This window comes from Nicotiana tabacum, chromosome 2 (genome assembly GCF_000715075.1).
Source record: "Nicotiana tabacum cultivar K326 chromosome 2, ASM71507v2, whole genome shotgun sequence".
Classification (NCBI taxonomy): Eukaryota; Viridiplantae; Streptophyta; class Magnoliopsida; order Solanales; family Solanaceae; genus Nicotiana; species Nicotiana tabacum.
In genome coordinates this window covers 14,180,804-14,201,259 of record NC_134081.1, presented here as the reverse complement: position 1 = coordinate 14,201,259, position 20,456 = coordinate 14,180,804, and the positions used below count along the sequence as shown (strand labels likewise).

At 38.1% G+C, this 20,456-nt stretch overlaps 1 protein-coding gene across 1 annotated transcript; it reads left to right on the top strand.

Moving 5' to 3' along the window:
• Positions 1–1,534: 1,534 nt before the first annotated feature.
• Positions 1,535–4,932, top strand: LOC107763610 (uncharacterized). The gene is made up of 4 exons (XM_016582099.2): positions 1,535–1,851; positions 2,330–2,450; positions 3,001–3,419; positions 3,967–4,932. The coding sequence occupies exons 1-4, from the start codon at positions 1,817–1,819 to the stop codon at positions 4,199–4,201; spliced, it is 810 nt and encodes a 269-aa protein (XP_016437585.1). The 5' UTR covers positions 1,535–1,816; the 3' UTR covers positions 4,202–4,932.
• The last annotated feature ends 15,524 nt before the right edge of the window (positions 4,933–20,456 follow it).

Sequence of the window (20,456 nt, the reverse complement as noted above, 5' to 3'; positions counted from 1 at the left end):
TCGGCAAGTTGATGTGTTACGGTGTTACCTAAGTGAGAAGGCAGACACGAGCAAAGAGTGAAGCCAAAAAAGGAAAGGGACAAACGCACGGAAAATCATGTGACGTCTAGCCAACAGTTTCCTCAGTAATTTTAGTAGGCGTTTAGACACAAAAATTATAATTTTTGAAAAGAAAAATAGTATTTGGAGTTAAGTTGAAAAATGGTACTTACCGGAATGTTTGCACATATATTTCACTTGAAAAAATATTACAGTTTTATGAGTGGAAATTTTTTTTTTGAAAAGTTTAAAAAAAAATTCAAAAACTTGCAAAATTTCTTGGATAAACACATTTTTAATATTCTTGTTCTTTCTTCAAATTTCAAATTCAAACATGAGCTGAAATGAGCAGGTTAGAAAGTCCCTAATAAATTAAATTTAGAGAAAAGAAATATGTTCCACGTTAGAGCAAATTAATAAAATGGTTGTTTTCTTACCTAACCATCTAGTTAATGCATAATATAAAGGTTTGCAGTCTGCAGAAGAGTTTTGCTCCAGCATTCACATTTAAGCAGTACTTACAATAACAACAATAAATTTAGTATAATCTAAGTGAGTATGTGAAAGGGCAATGTAAATACAAGCCTTACCTGTAACCTGAGTCATTAGAAATATTATTTCCGATAGACTTCGACTCAAGAAAAAATATATTTTAGCAGTAGTTGTTAGTAGTAGTTTGTTAGTTGCATACAAACCATTTGCTATTATATCATTCAACTAACTCATTTGAATGGTGCGAATCGTCATAACTAAAAGGCTAATTAAAGTAAAAGTAGTGGCGGAACTCGAATTTTTATTAAGTAGAGTCAAAATATAAAGAAACAAACTCACCAAGAAATCAATGAATGTCATTATATAGTATACATACATATTTTAAAAAAAATTACCGAACTAAATAATGTAATTTTATGATGAAGGGATGTCGACCCTTGGGTGCATGTGGCTCCGCTACTGAGTGAAGACAATTTCATTAGTAATTTATTTTGTATTGTAACACATCATAATATGCTGCTGATCCTTTACTCACTTTTTTTGAGTGCTTAAATCGTCAATCAGCTTGCACTTCTTTGACCCTTAAATGGTACTGCCTCATGTTTATATTATTTACGATTTTGACAAATTAAATTTGTTTTAAAATAATTGACATTTTTAAAGAAATAAAAAATATTTTTTCCAGAATAATAGAAGTATTTAATAGTAGTATTAATTAAGTGACAAGTTTACCAAAAATTTTAAAGTAATTCTAGAAAATACTTTTATAAGGCTGTTTTTTAAATTTAAAAACAAAAACTCCTACATATAGATCCGCGAAAAGCAGATATTTATTGTCGATAAGACAATTACTTTTACATATTTGAATTTTTTTAATAGCGGGAATAGAACATAATGTTGCATTAATGACCACTTAAAGCTTACTGACACTAAGGTTGGCTATAACTTTAATGTGAAGTTACAGAAAAAGACAATTTATTGTGGGGTAACTGTCCAAAACTCTGTCTCTAATTCTTTGAAGTTTTTTTCAAAAAGTTAGTCTCTAGTATTTTCAGTAAACAATCAAGTTTTCTAGGAGTATTTCTTATAAATCCCTCACCTTTTCTCAAATGTTTTGCACTGATACTGTGGCCATTTTTGTTAAAGCAAAAGGTGTTCTCCTCAGTTTTCCTTTGGAATTTTGATGTTTTACTAATTTATGTGCGTCCTTTGATTAAAAGTTCCCAAAGCTACAACAGAATACTTTCTTGGTTTGACTGGAGTGTACAAGAGAATCGATAAGAAGATGACATGTGAATCAAATGCAGATGGAAAATTGAGGTATTTCCCCTTATTTCTTGTTCATTCTTGAAACTACTCAAGTGTAGTGGCGTAGCCATTCGCTGAATTCTTTTAAGTATACATACTATATGTTGAATTTAAGTACACACTATAAAGTTGTGACTCATAGGTCACGGGTTCGAGCCGTATAATCAGTCACTGTTTACATCAGGGTAGGCTGCTTATATGTGTCATTTTTCCGATCTTGCGTGAATGTGAGATGCTTTGTACATCGAGTTGTCCTTTTTCTTAAAGGTAGGGGTGGGATTTGCGTACACACTATCCTAATCCTATCCTTCCCAGACTCCACCCCTGGGATTACACTGGATTTGTTGTTGTTGTTATTGTATACTATATATGTTGATTTTCTTGATTTGATCGTGTTTTAGTAAAAATCCTGACTCCGCGAAGTCTAAATTGGCCTTTTTCTTCTTGTTTCTTGAATTTTGACACATTTCTGATTTTTTTTTTTTCTCAGTGAGAAGAAAATGGAAGAAGAAGATAGTTTAAGAACAGTGGAATGTCTAAGAGGGAGATTGCTTGCAGAAAGAGTGGCTTCAAGAAATGCAAAAGAGGAGGCAGAGATTAAGGGAACCAAGGTTCTTATTTCCATTCCTCTGTTTATTTAGTAAAAGTGCACGCAGTCTTGGCGTAACTAGTTAAGTTACTACCCATATAAGTAGCGTAACTAGTTAAGTTACTGCCCATACAGTGGCGAACCCACGTAGCTTCGTCAAAAAATAATACTGTGTATATGCATAAATTAGAATTAAAACTGTGTAAATTTTGTATAAATATTTTATTTGAACCCACTTGACAACTACTATTTTATGACTAAAGGTATGTACTTCTAAAATTAAACCCACTTGCACAAAATCTTGGGTCCTCCACTGCTGCCCATATAACTATGAGGTCACGGGTTCGAGACGTGAAAACAGCCTCTTGCAGAAATACAAGGTAAAACTGCGTACAATAGATCCTCGTGGTCCGACTCTTTTCCCGATCCCGCGCATAGCTGGAGCTTAGTCACCGGACTGCCCTTTATTTAGTAATAGTGCTTATGTTGTTGGTTCAAATTTTTTTTTAAAAAAACTTTAGTTTTTTTTTTTCACTTGGAGTAACATGGTGTAATTCTTTGAAAATTTACAGCTGATTGAGCTGGAGTATAAGTTGAGAGAAGAGACTAAATCAAGGAACAAAGCAGAAAAGAAGCTTAAATTTCTGATAAAGAAGCTTGAGTCAAAGAATATATCTTATTATTCAGATGAATCAGAGAATTCAAGCTTTTTAAAGAGTGAAATTTCATCTCTAACATCCACAGCTTGTAGCAGTGCCAAACAATCAGAAGATAGAGATTGTCAAGAATCAGTTGGGAGTACAAAATCTAGCTATGAAAATCTTAATTGTTCAGAGCTCATTCAGAAGAGAAAATCTGAAGAAAAGTCGATCAATTTAGAGAAAGATGGTTCACAAATGAGCATTTCTATCCAAGATATTGAGAATCTTTCAGCAAAAGAACATTCTGCTAAATCAAGTGAATTTGAATTCTCAAAGACAGATCCCAATAGGTATGTATACTCAATGGATTTAACTTGTATACACTGATAGTATAAATATTTTTTTATAAGAAGTGTATTTTAATTTGTCATAACGGGCAACCTCCATTATTTTTTGGGTTTCGAATCACAACTTTTGTAAATGATACTTGTAATTATTTTTTAGGTGACCTAAATTTGTATATAGAAGTTAAACTCACACTCCATTTGCAGATAAAAGATACTCCATCCGTTTTAGCTTATGTGTCTAAGTTTGAGTAGACACGGAGTTTGAGAAAATAAGAATTTTTTTTAAATCATGTGGTCTTAAACTAAAGATGTGTGTAATGTACTACCATAATGTCCTTAAATCTTATAATCTTAAATACATCACGTAAAGAATTGGAGTTAAAGAGTTACTAAATATAGAAAGAAACATTCTTTTTTAACAAACTAAAAAGGAAAGTAAGACACAAAAACTAAAAAAAGGGAAATAGTAATATTATCTTTTCTAAGGTCTTTTATTCATGTGAAACCATCCAATATTCTTGTACTAACATTTTTGTTATTACGGTTCTAGTTTGAAATCTTCAGTTGAGGAGGAAAACAAAAATGGAAGAAATGAAGTGGATTTTCAAGAGGACAATGTGGACAATTCATTGGCATTAGTTCCTATGGATCTACCAAAGACAAAGCAAACCATTGATCCAGTTGTTCTTGATGCTACAGTGAGAGAAGTTCTTGATGCACTGAGGCATGCTAAAGAGAAACTTCAAACTCAAATGCAAAGAGGGAAAATGATTAAAGCTAGTTAAGTTTTAATGACCATTGATTCATTTGCTTTCTAGGTGTCATACTGCATAATGTAGCTCATGCCCCACCAAAGTCTATTTCTGGTTTTGGCAACAGACATCATAGGTATATTTTCCTTGGGTTGGGGGAGAGGGGTGGGGAGGGGAGCGAAATCAAAGAACATATAGACTAGTAAAGACCCTCTACGTAGTTGTCTATCTAGGGCGATCGATCTACATCTTTCCCCATAGCTCTGGGTTGAAGCATGCAGAACTGATTAGGTAGAAGATGACAGGGGGACAAAATCAAAGAATATATTCTATGTAGTTGTCTATCTAGGATAATCGATCTACATCTTTCCCCGTAACCCTGGGTTGAAGCATGCAGAAATTGATTAGGTAAAAGATGGGGTCACGGGCCGAATAGGGGTACAGGACCAGTGGCGGATCTAGAATATATGCAACCAGTTTGACAGAATTCACTGTGACTAGCTCGGACTCTATATGTGTGTATAAAAGATAAGTTATATGATTTTGTGCCCTTTGATTGCTAGGCATATTGGTAAGTGTATGGTGCAAGAATTTTGAGGGTGATGGTGGTTGTTTTATTGTACAAATTGCTCTAATAGGCTAATGAAGCATTTGAGTTTGATTGGTAGTTAGTTCTTACTAATAAATTTGAATTGGTTTCTGCCTTTCAAATTTTGAGTTTGGTGTACTTTTTCTTGTAAATAGAGGTTGACAGCTGCCATGTATTATTCTCGTAATTAGGACAAAATTTTGTGATTATCTTCCTATTCCAATGTGTCTAGACAAAAACAGTAGTGAGTAGAAACACTTGCCAAACCTGTGATAGAATGGCCTCTCTAACTATAAGAGTCCTTATTTTGCAATAATCCCCCTCATGTCAAGTTGTTTTCTGTATCTGGAGCTGTGTTAAGCGATAATTAACAATCTAAGGGATCGTTTAGTGCATGGGATAAGAACAATATTTTTAAAAGGCGAAGACGCGACTCGTGAGGCGGGGCGTTTTACTTAACGTTGGGTGAGGCGTAAGTCCCATGGATCTTTAAATTTTTTAATTTATAAAATAGCAAAATAATCACACAAAAAAATATATATAATACATTAAAATTTTAAGAAAATTATAAGGTATTAAAAAACTCATAAAAATAAAATATCTAGCATATTTTATTAACATAAATAATAAAATAGTGTTAAAGTTACTATGAGATAAAAAATCAACTAAAACGTTTTATCTTTCAAACGATTAAAAAATCATAATGTGTTTAAAAATATTATCAAACTACAAAGTTTACCTATCTGAAAGGTAATAATCACTAAATTTTATTAAAATTATAATTTAAAATATTACTCCTTTTGAATAAATATAAAAATACTTTTAAATAGCAAAATAATAAAAGTTGGACGACTTTGAGAGATGTATAACTAAGATATAAAGACCTATAGCAAGTGACGATATAAATTTTGACTATTCAAATGATATTTATCCTCACAATATTCTCAATTAGTAAATATGTAATAATATGACTCATTATTTTGAGTTACTCTCAATTTCATATTTTTATAGATGAATAGAACTTTAGTCATTCATTTGTTAAAGAATTTTGAGGGTCAACAGTGCTAATTGGGTAACTAGACGCATAATTTATGTTAGAAACTATTAGGCGAGTCCCGAGCATTGAGCGTTAGGCGTATTCGGGCGCCTAGTCGGGCACTTGGGACGTAAGCCTCATAGAACTAAGCCCGATACGTGAGCCTCTGTGCATTTTGATAGTGCTCCATCCCCGGACGAGCCCCGAGGCGACTCCCACAAACGTCTTTTAAAACACTAGATAAGAATAATAATTTCGAGATAATGGCTGAGATTAACTTTATCCCATGTTTTGTTTGGGTATTATTTAATCCCTGAATAACTTTTACTTTTCCAACATTATGGAACCAAGTTGGGGAAAATGAAAGAAATGCCATATAGTTGCACTTTGCTTTACTCATCTAGAATATATTACTCCATCCGTTTCAATTTAGATGACACACTTTCCTTATTAGTCCGTTCCAAAAAGAATGACACATTTCTATAATTGAAAACAATTCAACTTTAAATTTTTTATTTTACCCTTAATAAGAAGCTTTTATAACAACACAAATGTCATGGCTCCACAAAGCTTTTACCCCTTAAACTTTTAAGACCACAAGTTTCAAAAGTATCCCTCTTTCTCTTAAACCCGTGCCAAGTCAAACTAAATCATCTAAATTGAAACGGATGAAATAATTTTTTTCTTCTATAGTCAACAGTAGAATAAAGAAAGTCAATTAGGCAGTAAAAACGAGGCCGTTGAAATTTTGAACTCGTAGAACTGTGATTCAAATTTAATGGGCTCTCTTCGCAGCTGAGGTGTATCCAAGATGAAGTACATCTTTTCTGTTTCTTTTTTCTAGAATGGGTTTTGTCTTTATTCAAAATTTCAGATGTCGAAAATCAAGCAATGTATGAAGTAGTCCTCCACCACAGTTCGTTTTCAGTTCTCGGCTTCGAGCATTGAAAATGAAAAAAATTCTCATAGAGAATATTTTTTTTTTTAATGGATCTTATGCAATGCGAATTTACATTTGTCCGATTCTAAAAACGAACATTGAACATCGAATATAAAAAAAAAAAGAGTCTCTTTTGCACAAAGAATCAAGAAAAATAAAAAGAAATGGGAATGGGCATGACATGCCCTATGAGAACAATTAACTGAACTAGCAGTCCATATCAGTTATAAATTCTAAATAAACCTATTTTATTTTTATAACTCATTTTAAACGTTGTACACATCCTTTTTACTTTTTTTAGCCAGTCAAGCTAGTTGACAAGTTAGCCTGCAGGGATTGTGATTTGAAATCACTTAATTTTAGGGATCATAGGGGATAAGGCACCTATATGAAAATATACGAATCTGATACCCAACAAAAAAAGTTCTCTTTTATTTTCTATTTTGGTCTCTCTCCCATCGCAACGAAGTAAAGAATTTGGTTTCTCTCTCCCTTCATTCCCTCATTTTTGCTCAATCTTTCTTATTGAAGTGAAGGATTTTGTTCCCATTAAAGTGAAGATTTCTATTTCTAAAAGTTGGTTATGCTATTAACAAGATCCGAAAAAGGTACAGCACACTGTTGTGGAATAATGGACGGGCGAAACAAGAAGATAATTTAGTCGAAGGTTAAATGATTGTTAATCAATCAGAGAAATTTGAAGATGAAGTAGCGTTGCTAGAACTTGAGTTTTAGTTATAATTTTATTTATCTTTTTGGGGGATTATTTTTCTGTTGATGTCTTATCAATTGGTTTATTTTCAATATATGCAATTTATACATATAAAACAAAGCATTAATGAATCTGCTTTTATATAAAAAATTTACACTACACACATTATACATGCAAACAGAGTTATACAACTACACATTCATTATTCAATGATAAATGAATATTGAATCTGCAAGCTCGAATAAATATATAACTATTGCATTTATACAACAGAGTCATACATAGATTATACATGCAAAGGAAAACACATATCGCTACATAATATAAATTTTACACACATCTACACATGGATTATATATGGTACACGTACAAACATGGCTATATACATCTATACATTCATTATTCAACGATGAATGAATAATCAATATGCAAAATCTAAAATATTCATCTATCATATTTATACATGAAGTAAACAGAATTATCCACAAATTATACAAGTAAAGGGAAATACATGTAGCATATAATAAAAAAATGAGACACAACTACATATGGTTATACACACGCATGGCTAGTCACATGTAGGGAATATTTTCTTTTTTTATTTGCTTTCCGCTCAGTATCCACGTAATTGTAGGGAGCGAACTTTTCGCCTATTTTCTGTTATACAACCATTTTTATCAGACGCTCCTATTTGGTATGGCTACCTATTTTAGGGTTATTTTCTGTAAACTAGTTTTTAGGGCTAGGAGGAGTTGTAGAGACTAATGGGCCCTGATGATAGGTTTAGTCTAACGAGCCCAAATTTAGCTTGGGCCTTAATAGGAAGTGGCCGGAACAGAAAGCCTCATATAGAGTTGGACTTCTACAATGAGCGAAATTGGTGAAATTATGCTCGATGGACCTTTTAAAAAAAGGATTTAATCCAAATAGCCACCACCCAACTTCTTAAACTAAAAATAGCCGGTGGAGATATAATATACACATATTTTGTGTACTATATGTGTATAATTATATATACAATCTATGTATGTCTAGAAAAAGTAAACACTGAATATGACCGGCTATTTGTGTAAAGATATATATATATATATATATATATATATATATATATATATATATATATATATATATATATATATATATATATATAGAGAGAGAGAGAGAGAGAGAGAGAGAGAGAGAGAGAGAGAGTCAGCCACAACATGAAAGATTTTGGTGATTCGTCAGAATTTTGAATTGCACAAAAATATGGCAACCGTCAGAATTTTGTGACAATACCATAACTTGTAAAATTATAGCAAGGAATCACCATAAGATTTGCCTAAGAAAATCTGACCAGTATACTTTAAAATTTTGACCGAAGACTGTTTTTCTTAATACTTTTCTTACCGAGATCAGAATTTAAATGATGGAATCAAAATCTAATGCTTGATCCCCATGTATCCATAGTGACCAAGTCTATAAGACACAATCCAAGTAGGATAAAGCAAATTGGCAACAATTGCGCAACTCACGTTATGTGAATAGTAAAGAGGTTAGATGTTCACTTCAATAGGTTTAATTTGCACAGTAGAAGCTTCTTAACAACCTCTTGAAAAAAAAGTTCACTGACTTCATTTTATTCAATATGAAAGAATTACTTTTGCACCGGTTTTCTCTTGTTAGATATTTAACTAGGCGAAAGTAGTTGTCTCTAAAGTTATTTTTCGCGTCATTTTGAAAGACCCCTTCTTATAGAGGCGGAGTCAAAGTTTGAAGTCCGAACCGGTATGCGAAGAGCTAGCTCCGCCCCTGCCTCCTTATGACTTCCGCGATCGACACCTTTCAAGCTAAAATTTTTGTTGAGTGCATAAGTGCATAAGATTTGGATTAAGCCTGGTAACAAATTACACATAAAAAGATCACTGAAATGCAATGTGAAGAAGGTAAAAATACATGGTAAAAAAAGTCCCATCAACCTAAACCAACTGTGTTCCCAATTGGTAAATTTCCTTTGGGTAAGGAGGATTTTCATCAACTGAATTTGGACATAAACAGGAATGTCTGTTATTCTTTGTACAGTATATATAATGTGCTCTTTACACATCCACTGAATGTTATCCAATTACAGAAACATGTCACCATCACTCAACTCTCTTTCAACCCTTTTTGTAGTGGTCCCAATTTTAGTTATCATTGCTTTATTGATTTTACGGGTTTGAGTCGAGGAACAATCTATGATATAAGACTGCGTACAATAGATTTTTATGATTTGATCCTTTCTCGAATCTCGTACATAGACGACAACTTAATGCATCATGTTACCCTTTTATTGCCTTATTATTTTCCTAATTTGTTACTACACGTACGACAATTTTGGTAGCTAGCTACTGCTAGGGTGAGTGAATAAGATTTGGTAACTTGTTTTGCGAGGTACAATTAATGAATTGAAATTATCTATTGACAAGCTCAAGCCAGCAATAAGCAACAACTATAAAACTATGTTAAACATATTACTATAAGTTACTAGTTGACAACTTTCGCCTGGACTCTCATATCGTCTTACTTCTTAATTACTCTACTTATTTTGCGAGGTAGAATTAATAAATTGAAAATATCGATTGAAAAGCTCAAGCCAACGATAAGCAACAACTAAAAAAGACGATCATCTGAGTGATGACATGCCCATGAGGAATTCATAATGTAGGTAGGATCGGAGCTTTGCCAACGAACAATGCTCAGTAGAATATTCTTTGCTGAAAAATTATATTACTTATATAGGTTAAGTATTATTTTTTATACATAATTAAATTCTTGAGTACCTTAGAGAAATTTCTGATTTCTCCACTAATGTTAGGGGTTTATTGTCCTGTTTATCAACTATTTTACTTAATTAATATGGACTCTGTGTTGCAAAAGAATGTAACTAATAAGGTTAATGTGGTTGGAACTAGGAAGAAAACACTTTATTATATGTCTACTGCAATATCATTTCACTTCCTTTAATGGAATAATCGGCTGAATATTAAGTATTTAATTAAAAGTTAACAGTGTAAAAATGTATTGATAATGTGAACTGTATAGGGTAAAAATTTATTTATATTAAATGATTGAATGATTGCGTGACACGTGGAACCGGAGGCGGACGAAAGATAAATCGAGTGAAAACCATCACCGAGGACAATATCTTCAGTTAATACATGATAGATCCCGAAGGGAACACGGTCAACGGAAGCAAATGAATGTTTGCCACCGGATGACATTTAATGAAAAATATTCCTCAGTATTAAATATGCAGCCGTTGGAGAGAATTTTGACATTCATGGCCTGCTGTTACACATTCTTCAATGGCGCCCATAATTATTATTTAAGAGGAGCTTGATCCTAGGATCTTGTTCCCTAGGTATAGCTATAAATAGTGACTTCAACAACCATTGTAACACACGAAATCTCTAGCAAAACTTATGCTATATTTTATTCTCAAGCTAAATAATATAACTTTACTTTCTATCTAGTATTGTTCTTATCGCTGTCTTCGGAAGCCTTGCTCCCAGGACCAGGCTTGCTATTTATTTACCCTAAAAATGAGTAACAAATAAATTTCTACGCGGTTTAAAAGATACGTGATTTAATTCAATACGAATAGTTAAGAATAACAGGTAAATAAATTAAGGACGAAATAAACGATTAAACCACTAGCAATGTAATGACCAAGCCTGATCTTAGATTTAACAGTGGGACTCGTCCTCGATTGGACCCTCGATACAAGCTCGATCACGAGTGAAGAAAAGAACAAATGAGCAATGCCTTGAACAATAGCTAGAAGACAAAAGTAAATTTTTATTGTTTTGAGTTGCGTGTTACAATGTGCCAAAATAAAGAAAACTTTTTCATTTATATAGTAGAGGAATTTCAATCCTAATACACGTCTAAATTAGATAAAAATCTTATTTTTTCGGTAAATCCCGATCTACGGTTGATATTGGACCGGATTCGCGTCGTGATATCCGGTTGAGGCCGAGTATTATGGTCTCCTACTCGCCATGCATAATCATTCTTCATGTTTCTCGAGGTCCCGAAGCATACTCGATCTAGGTCCGTTATCCCACCGTGCCCGGTCTCAGAGTCGTCATTCATTCCTCCCGGGTTTCGATATGAGAAGTTCCAGGGCCTTGATTTTGATCACGATGAGCCGTGCTTCCACTTTTGTTTCCTAATCGGGAAATTGGGAAAATCTCTGCCCCCAATTTTACCCGTATGCATATAGTCCCCTCATTTTCCGGAGGGTAGATTTATCGAAGCAACCGGAGGCGATAAGTTAATCCCTGGTTCCTTCTTCCGTACGCTTCAACTGAGTTGACGGGTCAGCGAAACGTCCTATCAGTTACATTGCTCTGACTTCGGACACATGTCAGCCGCCGGTTGATCGTCCCTGAATGCGAAACGTCACGCATTGATTACCATTTCGATATAAAAGCTCCGACCTATTTTTCACTTTTTCACTTTCCGATTCTATAGCTCATTGACTTACCCTCGAATCCCTCACTTAACTCTAACCTCTCCAGATCCTCATATATTATTTTCAAGATCTTCATATCTTCATCTTCAAATCTTCATACACTTTCTTTAAATCTTCAAGTTAGACCTTAATATCTTCATCCATATCTTCAAATCTTCATCTTTATCTTCAAACCTTCATCATTACTTTCAAACCTTCATATTTTCCAGAATCCGATGGTAAAGCTTCCAAATACGTGCCTCAACAGATCGCCCCTTTAGCTTCCAACCCGGCCAAGAATGCCGAGGTGGCCATTCCTGAGGTGGCCCCAGAGCCTCCTTTGAAGAGCTTCAAAGTCGAGAAAGCCTCCAGTAAGCAAGACCGAGGTGAGGGGGTATGTAGGTACATATCCTCTATTACCGAAGATATACTCCCCACAGTCCAGGTGGACTGTAACCGGGAGGGCAAGGATGTGGTTGTCCCCGGGCCAAATGAGGACATTACTACCCACGAAGAGGGGTATCTAAGTGTTTACAATTACCCCTTCACGCTTGCCCCGGTAGAACCTGTAATCATTAGTTTCTGCAAGAGGTACGAGGTCTACCTTAGGAAAATTCACCCGTCTCTCTGGAGGATCGTAATCCTCTTCCGTCATTTTGTCAACAACACCGAAGCATCTCGTTTTATCCTCGACCACCAACTTCGTCTCTATAGTCCCCGAGTTTTTCGAGGGGGGTTGATCAAGCTCGTCCGCCGAGCAAGAAAAGCTCTGTTCTCAAGCATCGATGAAGATCGAGATCTGGGTTGGCAGAGGAGGTTCGTTCGGGTGAAGACCGAAGATCTCGTTCCCTCCCTAGTTTTTACCGTTCCCTAAAAACTGAAACTTAGCTCATAAGTTTTATTTCCTTCCTTAGTATTCTGGCGCTTTCTTCGTTCTTTTTCTAATTGCATGTGCCTATCATTGTGCAGCGGTCGCCAAGTTCCCAATGCAGTCCCCCGCTTCAAGGAGTGGATCGAGGGGATTTACAAACAAATGTCATATTTTGAGCGCGAATGCCGCAGTCTTTGAAAGGGCAAGTGAGAGGCCCGTTCCCATGTTGATTCCTTCTTCTGAACAATTCGACTTTCATACATGACCTTTGTTCCTACTAAATCACTTCATTTTTTTTAGTTTTTCCCAAGACCACTAAGCTTCAGCCATTGGATGAGGATGCGGCCCCGTCCTCACTTGTTGAACCCTCTAATTTGGAACATCCTAGAGTTGCCGCACGGGAGGAGAAAAAGAAAAAGAGGAAATCCTCTGGCTCCTTGGACGCCGAGGTCAATAAGTAAAGGGTAGCGATCCAGGCCTGGAAAAGCACCAATAGGAGAACCTGGACTAGGGCACCGGGCTCCGAATCTCTTTTCCGGCTCAAGGAATACCCTGAATATGACGACTTGGAATTCGTCGTCCATGGGCCGGTCACCGATGAGGAGGAACAGATGGCTACTGGAGAGAGCGGCCGAGAGGCCAATCCTTCTTTATCCTGGGGACGGGATGGAGAACCAGAGGTTGCGGCCTCCCGAGAGGCTATTCCTGCTCCGAGGAGAATAGCCGGTGTCATCGACATCGCGGAATCGCCGTCTCATACAAAGTCTATGTTTGATGAGGCTTGAGCTGGCAAAGAGAAATCAAATGAGACAGCACGAGGCACGGATGAAGCCTTCAACATGTTTTTTTACGGCATGGACATGGGCGCATTGGAGGATTACTCCGGGCTAAGTCACTTGGAGGTCCCAAAAAAGGACATGCCGTCACGAGCAGGCAAGCCAAGCTCGAGTCCAAAACTGGTGAGGCAGTTCCCTGCTCCGAGTGTGGATCCCGACCGTAAAAGAACGGTTGTTCTTATTATCCCGGTGGACGCCCAGATGTTGTCCGCTTTGGTGGGTGTGGCCAGCTATTGTCACTACCTGGTGACTGAAGAGGACCAGACAAAAATGAATGAAGTAGGCACATGAGCCTCTTCAACGAGGCACAACAGGAACTGAATCGGGTAAGCTTCCTATTCCTTGCACCCTTTGCGAATCTTTCTTAGTTTCATCATGTTCTAATGACCTTAACGTTTTGTTTTTCAGGCTTCGGTGCTTCATCACGAAAGCTTCCTTCGATCTCGTATGGAGATCAGTTAACTTGAGTTCAAGATCAAAGAGCGAACCCGACAGAAGGACATGTATAAGGTCTTCAATGAGCAAAAAGATGAAGCCCTCTATGACCTCCCCATTCTCCGAGCGAGCTGGAAAAGGCTCAAAGGGAGGCTATGTCCGTGAAGCGGTAGCATGCTGAACTGGTTGAGAAGGTAAGGATCTTTGAGGGTAAAAATGAGAGGTTATGCATGGTGATTAACGATACAACTTCGCAGGTACAAGAGAAGATAGACTTGATTGACCAGCTCCAAGGCGAGATGAACGAGGTCATGACTATGACCGAGGCGCTAAGGAGTATGATGGACCTGGTGGCCTCAGAAAATGAGGCTTCAAAGGAGGAGATGGCATCGGTCAAGGACCAGTTCCGGGTGACAAAGGACAAAGCTAACAAGTGGTCTCGACTAAATAGTGAACTCCAGGCACAATTGGGTTCAGTCGTCTCGGAACGGGACGATCTTGGCCGGGAATACACTGTGTTGAAGTCCAAATTAAAGGCAATCTTAGTTGATTCCTCCAAGGTGGAATAAATGTTATCCCAGTAGAAAGATGACGTGGAGATAACCGAGGCCCGTTTAAGAATAAAGACCGAATATGTAAAGCGATTGTCCCGGAGGGAGACCCTCGGGGAGATTCATGCCCGGGGTTTTGATCTGTCGGCCGAAATTGAAGAAGCTAAGAGGCTCGAGGCCGAGGCAAAAGAACTTTATGAGCCCGAAGGTTCTAAAGGTTTTGAAGGTTCTGAAGGTTCTGAAGATTCTGGTGCCGAGTCGAGCTCTGGTGAAGATCAGGTGTAAATATTTTTTGAGATATGTATATAAAATATTTCCTTTGGTAACATCATGTTTTTACTTTTTAGCATTCGTCTGCCATTTGTTTTATTTTCATATCGTCCCTAATGCTTTAGCATAGAATTAAACGTAATCTGGAGCATCCGTTCCTCAGAAGTCTGAATGGGGCTCGATTTCGATGGCAACTCCGGATTACTCGTGGCTTTGGAATTTCGTTAAAATCGAAAGCCTTTAAGATGCTAAGTGTTTTAGTCATATACGATGGTGTTTTTCCCGAGGGTAACCCTTTAATAGGTTTTGATTATAAGTAAGGACCTTACTTTCTTTGTACGGACTTCGTATGTCTCCAAGCCGTTATAGGGCGACCGTAGCCTTTCATATTTGGGCACTGCCTAATAGGCTCGGTGCCTCCAAGATTCAAAAGCCCGGGCAATCTGATTTTTTATCGGATGACAGTCTCCGAGTTGGGGTAGCCTGTGGGCTTTAGGATTTAGGATCCGTTACGAATCATCGATGAAGCAAAATGTGTAGTAATGAAGTATGCAGGATGGGTACGGTTCATTTGACCGTTTGACCCTCATCCAAACCTGGGCGGCTTTCTGCCTTTCATCCAATAATTCCAGGCTCGTGGTCATGGCCTCACCGTTTGACATTTCGATAGCATACTGGAACCTGAGGCTCTGTTTCCCTACCTCGATTGGTATTAAGGCCTCCGCTCCATAGACTATAGAGAATATGGTCGCTCCGATACTCGACTTCGAAATCGTACGGTATGCCCACAAGGCTTCGAGTAAGATTTCCTTCCACTTTTCCTTTGAATTGGTCAATCTCTTTTTCAGGTTTTGGAGTATAGTTTTGTTCGTCGATTCTGCTTACCCTTTCCCACTAGGTTGGTAAGGCATTGATAATATCTTCTTGATCTTGTGGCCTTCGAAAAACTTACTTACCTTGATGCCGACGAATTATTTTCCGCTGTCACAAATGATCTCGGTCGGTATCCCAAATTGACTTATTATGTGATCCCAGATGAAGTCGATGACTTCTTTCTCTCGGGCTTTCTCGAATGCCTGAATCTCGACCTATTTGGAAAAATAGTTGGTCATGAGTAACGTGTATTGGGCCTTACGTGGCGCCCATGGCACGGGACCGGCGATATCCATTCCCCACTTTATAACGGCCATGGCAACATGACCGTGTGAAGCATCTCTCCTGGTTGATAAATCATCGGAGCGTGTCTTTGACACTCATTGCATTTCTATACATAGTCTTTCACATTATTTTCCAATTCATTCCAGTAGTAGCCGGCTTTTATTAGCTTCTGAACCAAGGATTCTGCCCTCGAATGGTTCCTTCAAGTACCCTCGTGGACTTCTCTCATGACATATTCGGTCTCTCCCGAACCTAAGCATCTAGCCAGTAGGCCTAAGAAGGACTTTCTGAACAATTTCCCTTCGACTAAGCTAAACCTAGCAGCTTTGGTGCACATGGCTTTCGATTCCTTGGGATCTAATGGTAATTTTCCTGTCTTCAAGTAGTATATGTATTTGTTTCTCCAATCCCAAGTCAAGCTTATTGAGTTTACTTAGGCGTGACCTTCTTCTACTACTGAGTTCATCAGTTGCACCACTGCTCCCGAGTCGAATTCATTGGAGTCGACAATTGACCCCAAGTTGGCCACTGCATCAGCCTCACTGTTTTGATCTCGAGGTACGTGCTGCGGAGTCCATTCCTTGAATTGGTGTAGGGTTACCTACAATTTGTCCTGGTACATATGCATTTGTTCCTCTTTTACCTCGAACGCTCCGTTGACTTGATTTACAATAAGGAGGGAGTCACATTTTGCTTCGATCACTTTGACCACGAGGCTCTTAGCCAGTTCTAGACTTGCAATCATTGCTTCATACTCGGCTTCATTATTAGTCAATTTTCCAGTGCTAATGGACTGTCTAATTATACTACCCACAAGTGGTTTTAACACGATACCAAGCCCGGACCCTTTTGCGTTGGAGGCACCGTCCGTGAATAGGGTCCAGATCTTCGGATTAGCCCCCGAAGTAAGCAAAAATTCCCATTTGACCTCGGGTATAAAGGCCGGCATAAAGTTAGCCACGAAGTACGCCAAAATTTGAGATTTTATGACAGTCCGGGGTTTGTACTCGATATCGTACAGCTGATCTGTGCGGCCCATTTGGCCAGTCGGCGTGAGAGCTTGGGCTTATGCATGACATTTCTCAGCGAGTAAGAGGTGACGACACATATGTGGTTGCATTAAAAGTACATTTTTAGTTTCCTGGAAGAGCCTAGTAAGGAAGCCTTAACTTTTCTAGGTGAGGATACCTTGTTTCGGCATCTCCTAGGATTTTACTAACATAATAAATAGGAAATCGTGTACGTTATTCCTCCCGGGCTAGGACACCACTTACCGCCACCTCGAAAACCGCCAAGTAGAGGTACAAATATTCGTCTGCCTTCGGAGTGTGCAGCAAAGGGGGGCTCGATAGGTATCACTTGAGTTCTTCCAAAGCTTGCTGGCATTCCGGAGTCCAAGAAAATTTGTTCTTCTTTTTCAATAGTGAGAAGAACCGATGACCCTTATCCGTCGATCTCGAGATAAACTGGCCCAACGCGGTTATCCGCCTGGATAGTTTTTGAACTGCCTTGATGTTGTCGACTATGGTGATGTCATCTATGGCTTTTATTTTGTCGGGGTTGATCTCTATTCCCTGATTAGATACCATGAACCCAAGAAACTTGCCCGAACCGACTCCAAATGCACACTTCTCTAGGTTTAGCTTCATGTTATATTTCCTTAATATGTCGAAGGTTTCTTGCAAATATTTCAAATGATCCTCTGCTCGCAGGGACTTGACCAACATATCATAAGTATAAACTTTCATTGACTTTCATATTTGTTCTTCGAACATCCGGTTTACTGGGCGTTGGTATGTGGCACCAACGTTCTTTAATCCGAATGACATTACGTTATAGCAGTAGGTGCCGAACTTGGTTATGAAAGAAGTTTTTTCTTAATCGTCCGTGTCCATCCGAATTTGGTTGTACTCGGAGTAGGCTTTGAGAAAACTGAGTATCTCATGTCTGGTCGTCGCGTCGATCAATCGATCGATGTTAGGCAAAGGGAAAGAATCTTTTAGACATAACTTGTTTAGATCCTTATAATCTACACACATCCTTAGTTTATTTCCCTTTTTAGGTGCTACCACTATGTTAGCTAATCAATCCGGGTATTTAACTTCCCGGGTGGAATCTATTTTTAGAAGTTTGGATACATCATCCTTGATTAACACATATTTAATCTCGGACTGTAGCCTTCTCTTCTGCTTGACCGGATGAATCTTCGGATCCAAACTCAACTTTTGAGTGGTTACCTCCGGTGGGATCCCTGTCAAATCTAGATGGAACCAGGCAAATTTATAAGTTTTTTCCTGAGCTCGGGGGTTAACCTCGTGCCCTGGTATACCTTTTGATCTGGAAAGTGCCCGATTAATATAACTTGCTTCAACTCTGCATTGGTAAAAATAAATATTACACGTGAAATTAAATATGTGGCTGATATGGCAAGGCACGTGGATCACTAAAACAACGACAGCTGGAGAGATGCATTAAAAGAGATACGAGTCATAACAGATACGAGCAAATCACCCACGAGATGAAAGGATATGGTCGCTCGAATCTAAGTAGTTTAATGAAGAGGCACCGGCGGAATGAATCAAGACAGTAAAGAGGGAAGATTCATGAATCATCAATTAATGAGCGTGAATGATCATAAACGTTACAGAATCTTCATGAACAGTTACGATTACCAATTATAACGTCTCATTAATATCATTAATGCTCATAATGATTCGGTCATAAAAGGGAAAAGACGTTGTACTTATAGACTCCTATATAAGGGAAGGAGATGCCACTTGTACAAACACGCTCTGATTATTATTGGAATATAATTACTTTCTTGTGCTTTCTATTGATTATTTTGTCATTTCTTATTCTAATTTCCTTTCTTATTTTTGAGAGAATATTGAATTTCTTGATTATAAGTAATCCGAGTACTTTTAAAAATAGGCTTTGACTGAGAATCTAATTCTTTGGTTAAACAAACTCCTCGACCGTTGATTTGGTGGCGTCAGTATTATCAGGTGCTATTAATGATCTCGGGACACTGTAATTGTCCTCATCGTCCGCTCCTTGTTCTTCCTGTTTCTCTTGTTCGGCTGAGGCTGTTATCATTGATTGCTATTTAGTTTCTTCTTTTTTGGTTGGTTCCACACTTCTTGATGTTGAGACCGCGGGCACCGGGATCACTTTATCGACATCAAGCATTTCTCTTACGGTCGACTGTTCTCCGTAGACCGTTTTGACTCCCCCCGGCGTAGGAAAGTTCAGCGCCTAGCGAAAGGTCAAAGGTACCACCCTCATGTTGTGGACCCATGGCCTTCCAAACAAAGTGTTGTACCTCATATCCCTTTCGATCACGTAGAATTTCGTTTCTAGGGTTGTCCCGGCAGTGTTTACTGGCAAAGTTATCTCTTCTTTCGTGGTCTCACATGCCATATTGAACCCATTCAAAACCCGGATTGTTGGTACAATTTGATCCTGTAACCACAGTTGGTCCACGACCCTCGATCTGATGATGTTGGTCGAGCTACCTGGATCAATCAATACACGTTTAACCTGAGATTTAATGATAAGTACAGATATTACTAGTGCATCGTTGTGAGGCTGTACGATGCCTTCGGCATCTTCATAGCTGAACGAGATAGCTCATTTTGGAACGTAATCCCAGGTGCATTTTTCCCTCATAATAGACACTTTAATGCATTTTATCATCGACCCTTGGGGGACATCGATTCCCCCATTGATCATGTTGATTACATGTTGAAGCTCCTCTTGTCCGTCCTACTTGTTGGTGTCCCTATTTCTGAAGTGGTTTTTGGCTCGCTCGCTTAGGAATTCTCAGAGGTGCCTATTGTTAAACAATCAAGCAACTTCTTCTCTCAACTGTCGGCAATCTTCGATCCTATGGTCGTGCCGTGATATTTACACATCAAAGTAGGATCTCTCTGGGAAGGGTCAGACTACAATGGTCGGGGCCACTTGCTTTCTTTTATGCACCCTATGGCCGACACGATACTTGCAGCGTCCACGTTGAAATTGTACTTTGATAATCTTGGTGCTTCCCTACTCCCGAGCAACCTGTCAAACCCGCTCTTGCTCATCACGTCCCGGCTACTCGGCCCTCAATTACTTCTCTTCTGGTTCCAAACTGAGTGATGCCCGGATCTGTTTCCCCTCTGATCCGCGCTGTATGGCTGATATTGATCTCGGACCGGCCCTGTCTCTTGATCAATGGCTCTTTTAGATCTATCATCGGCTTTGATGGGGTAAATAGATCCAGTAGGTCCCCGAGTTGGTCGTCTTCGACCCTGATCTTCAATTGGTACTTGTTGTGGACGTCGGCCTAGGTTACTGCTGGGTACTCCACTAAATTTTGTTTTAGCTATTGAGATTCCACGGAATTTCGGGTGTTGAGCCCTTGAGTGAATG

Coding starts and splice junctions, on each gene's coding strand:
- LOC107763610 (XM_016582099.2), top strand. CDS start 1,817: ATGACATGTGAATCAAATGCAGATGGAAAATTGAG. Junction 1,852..2,329: donor AATGCAGATGGAAAATTGAG/GTATTTCCCCTT, acceptor TTTTTTTCTCAG/TGAGAAGAAAATGGAAGAAG. Junction 2,451..3,000: donor CAGAGATTAAGGGAACCAAG/GTTCTTATTTCC, acceptor GAAAATTTACAG/CTGATTGAGCTGGAGTATAA.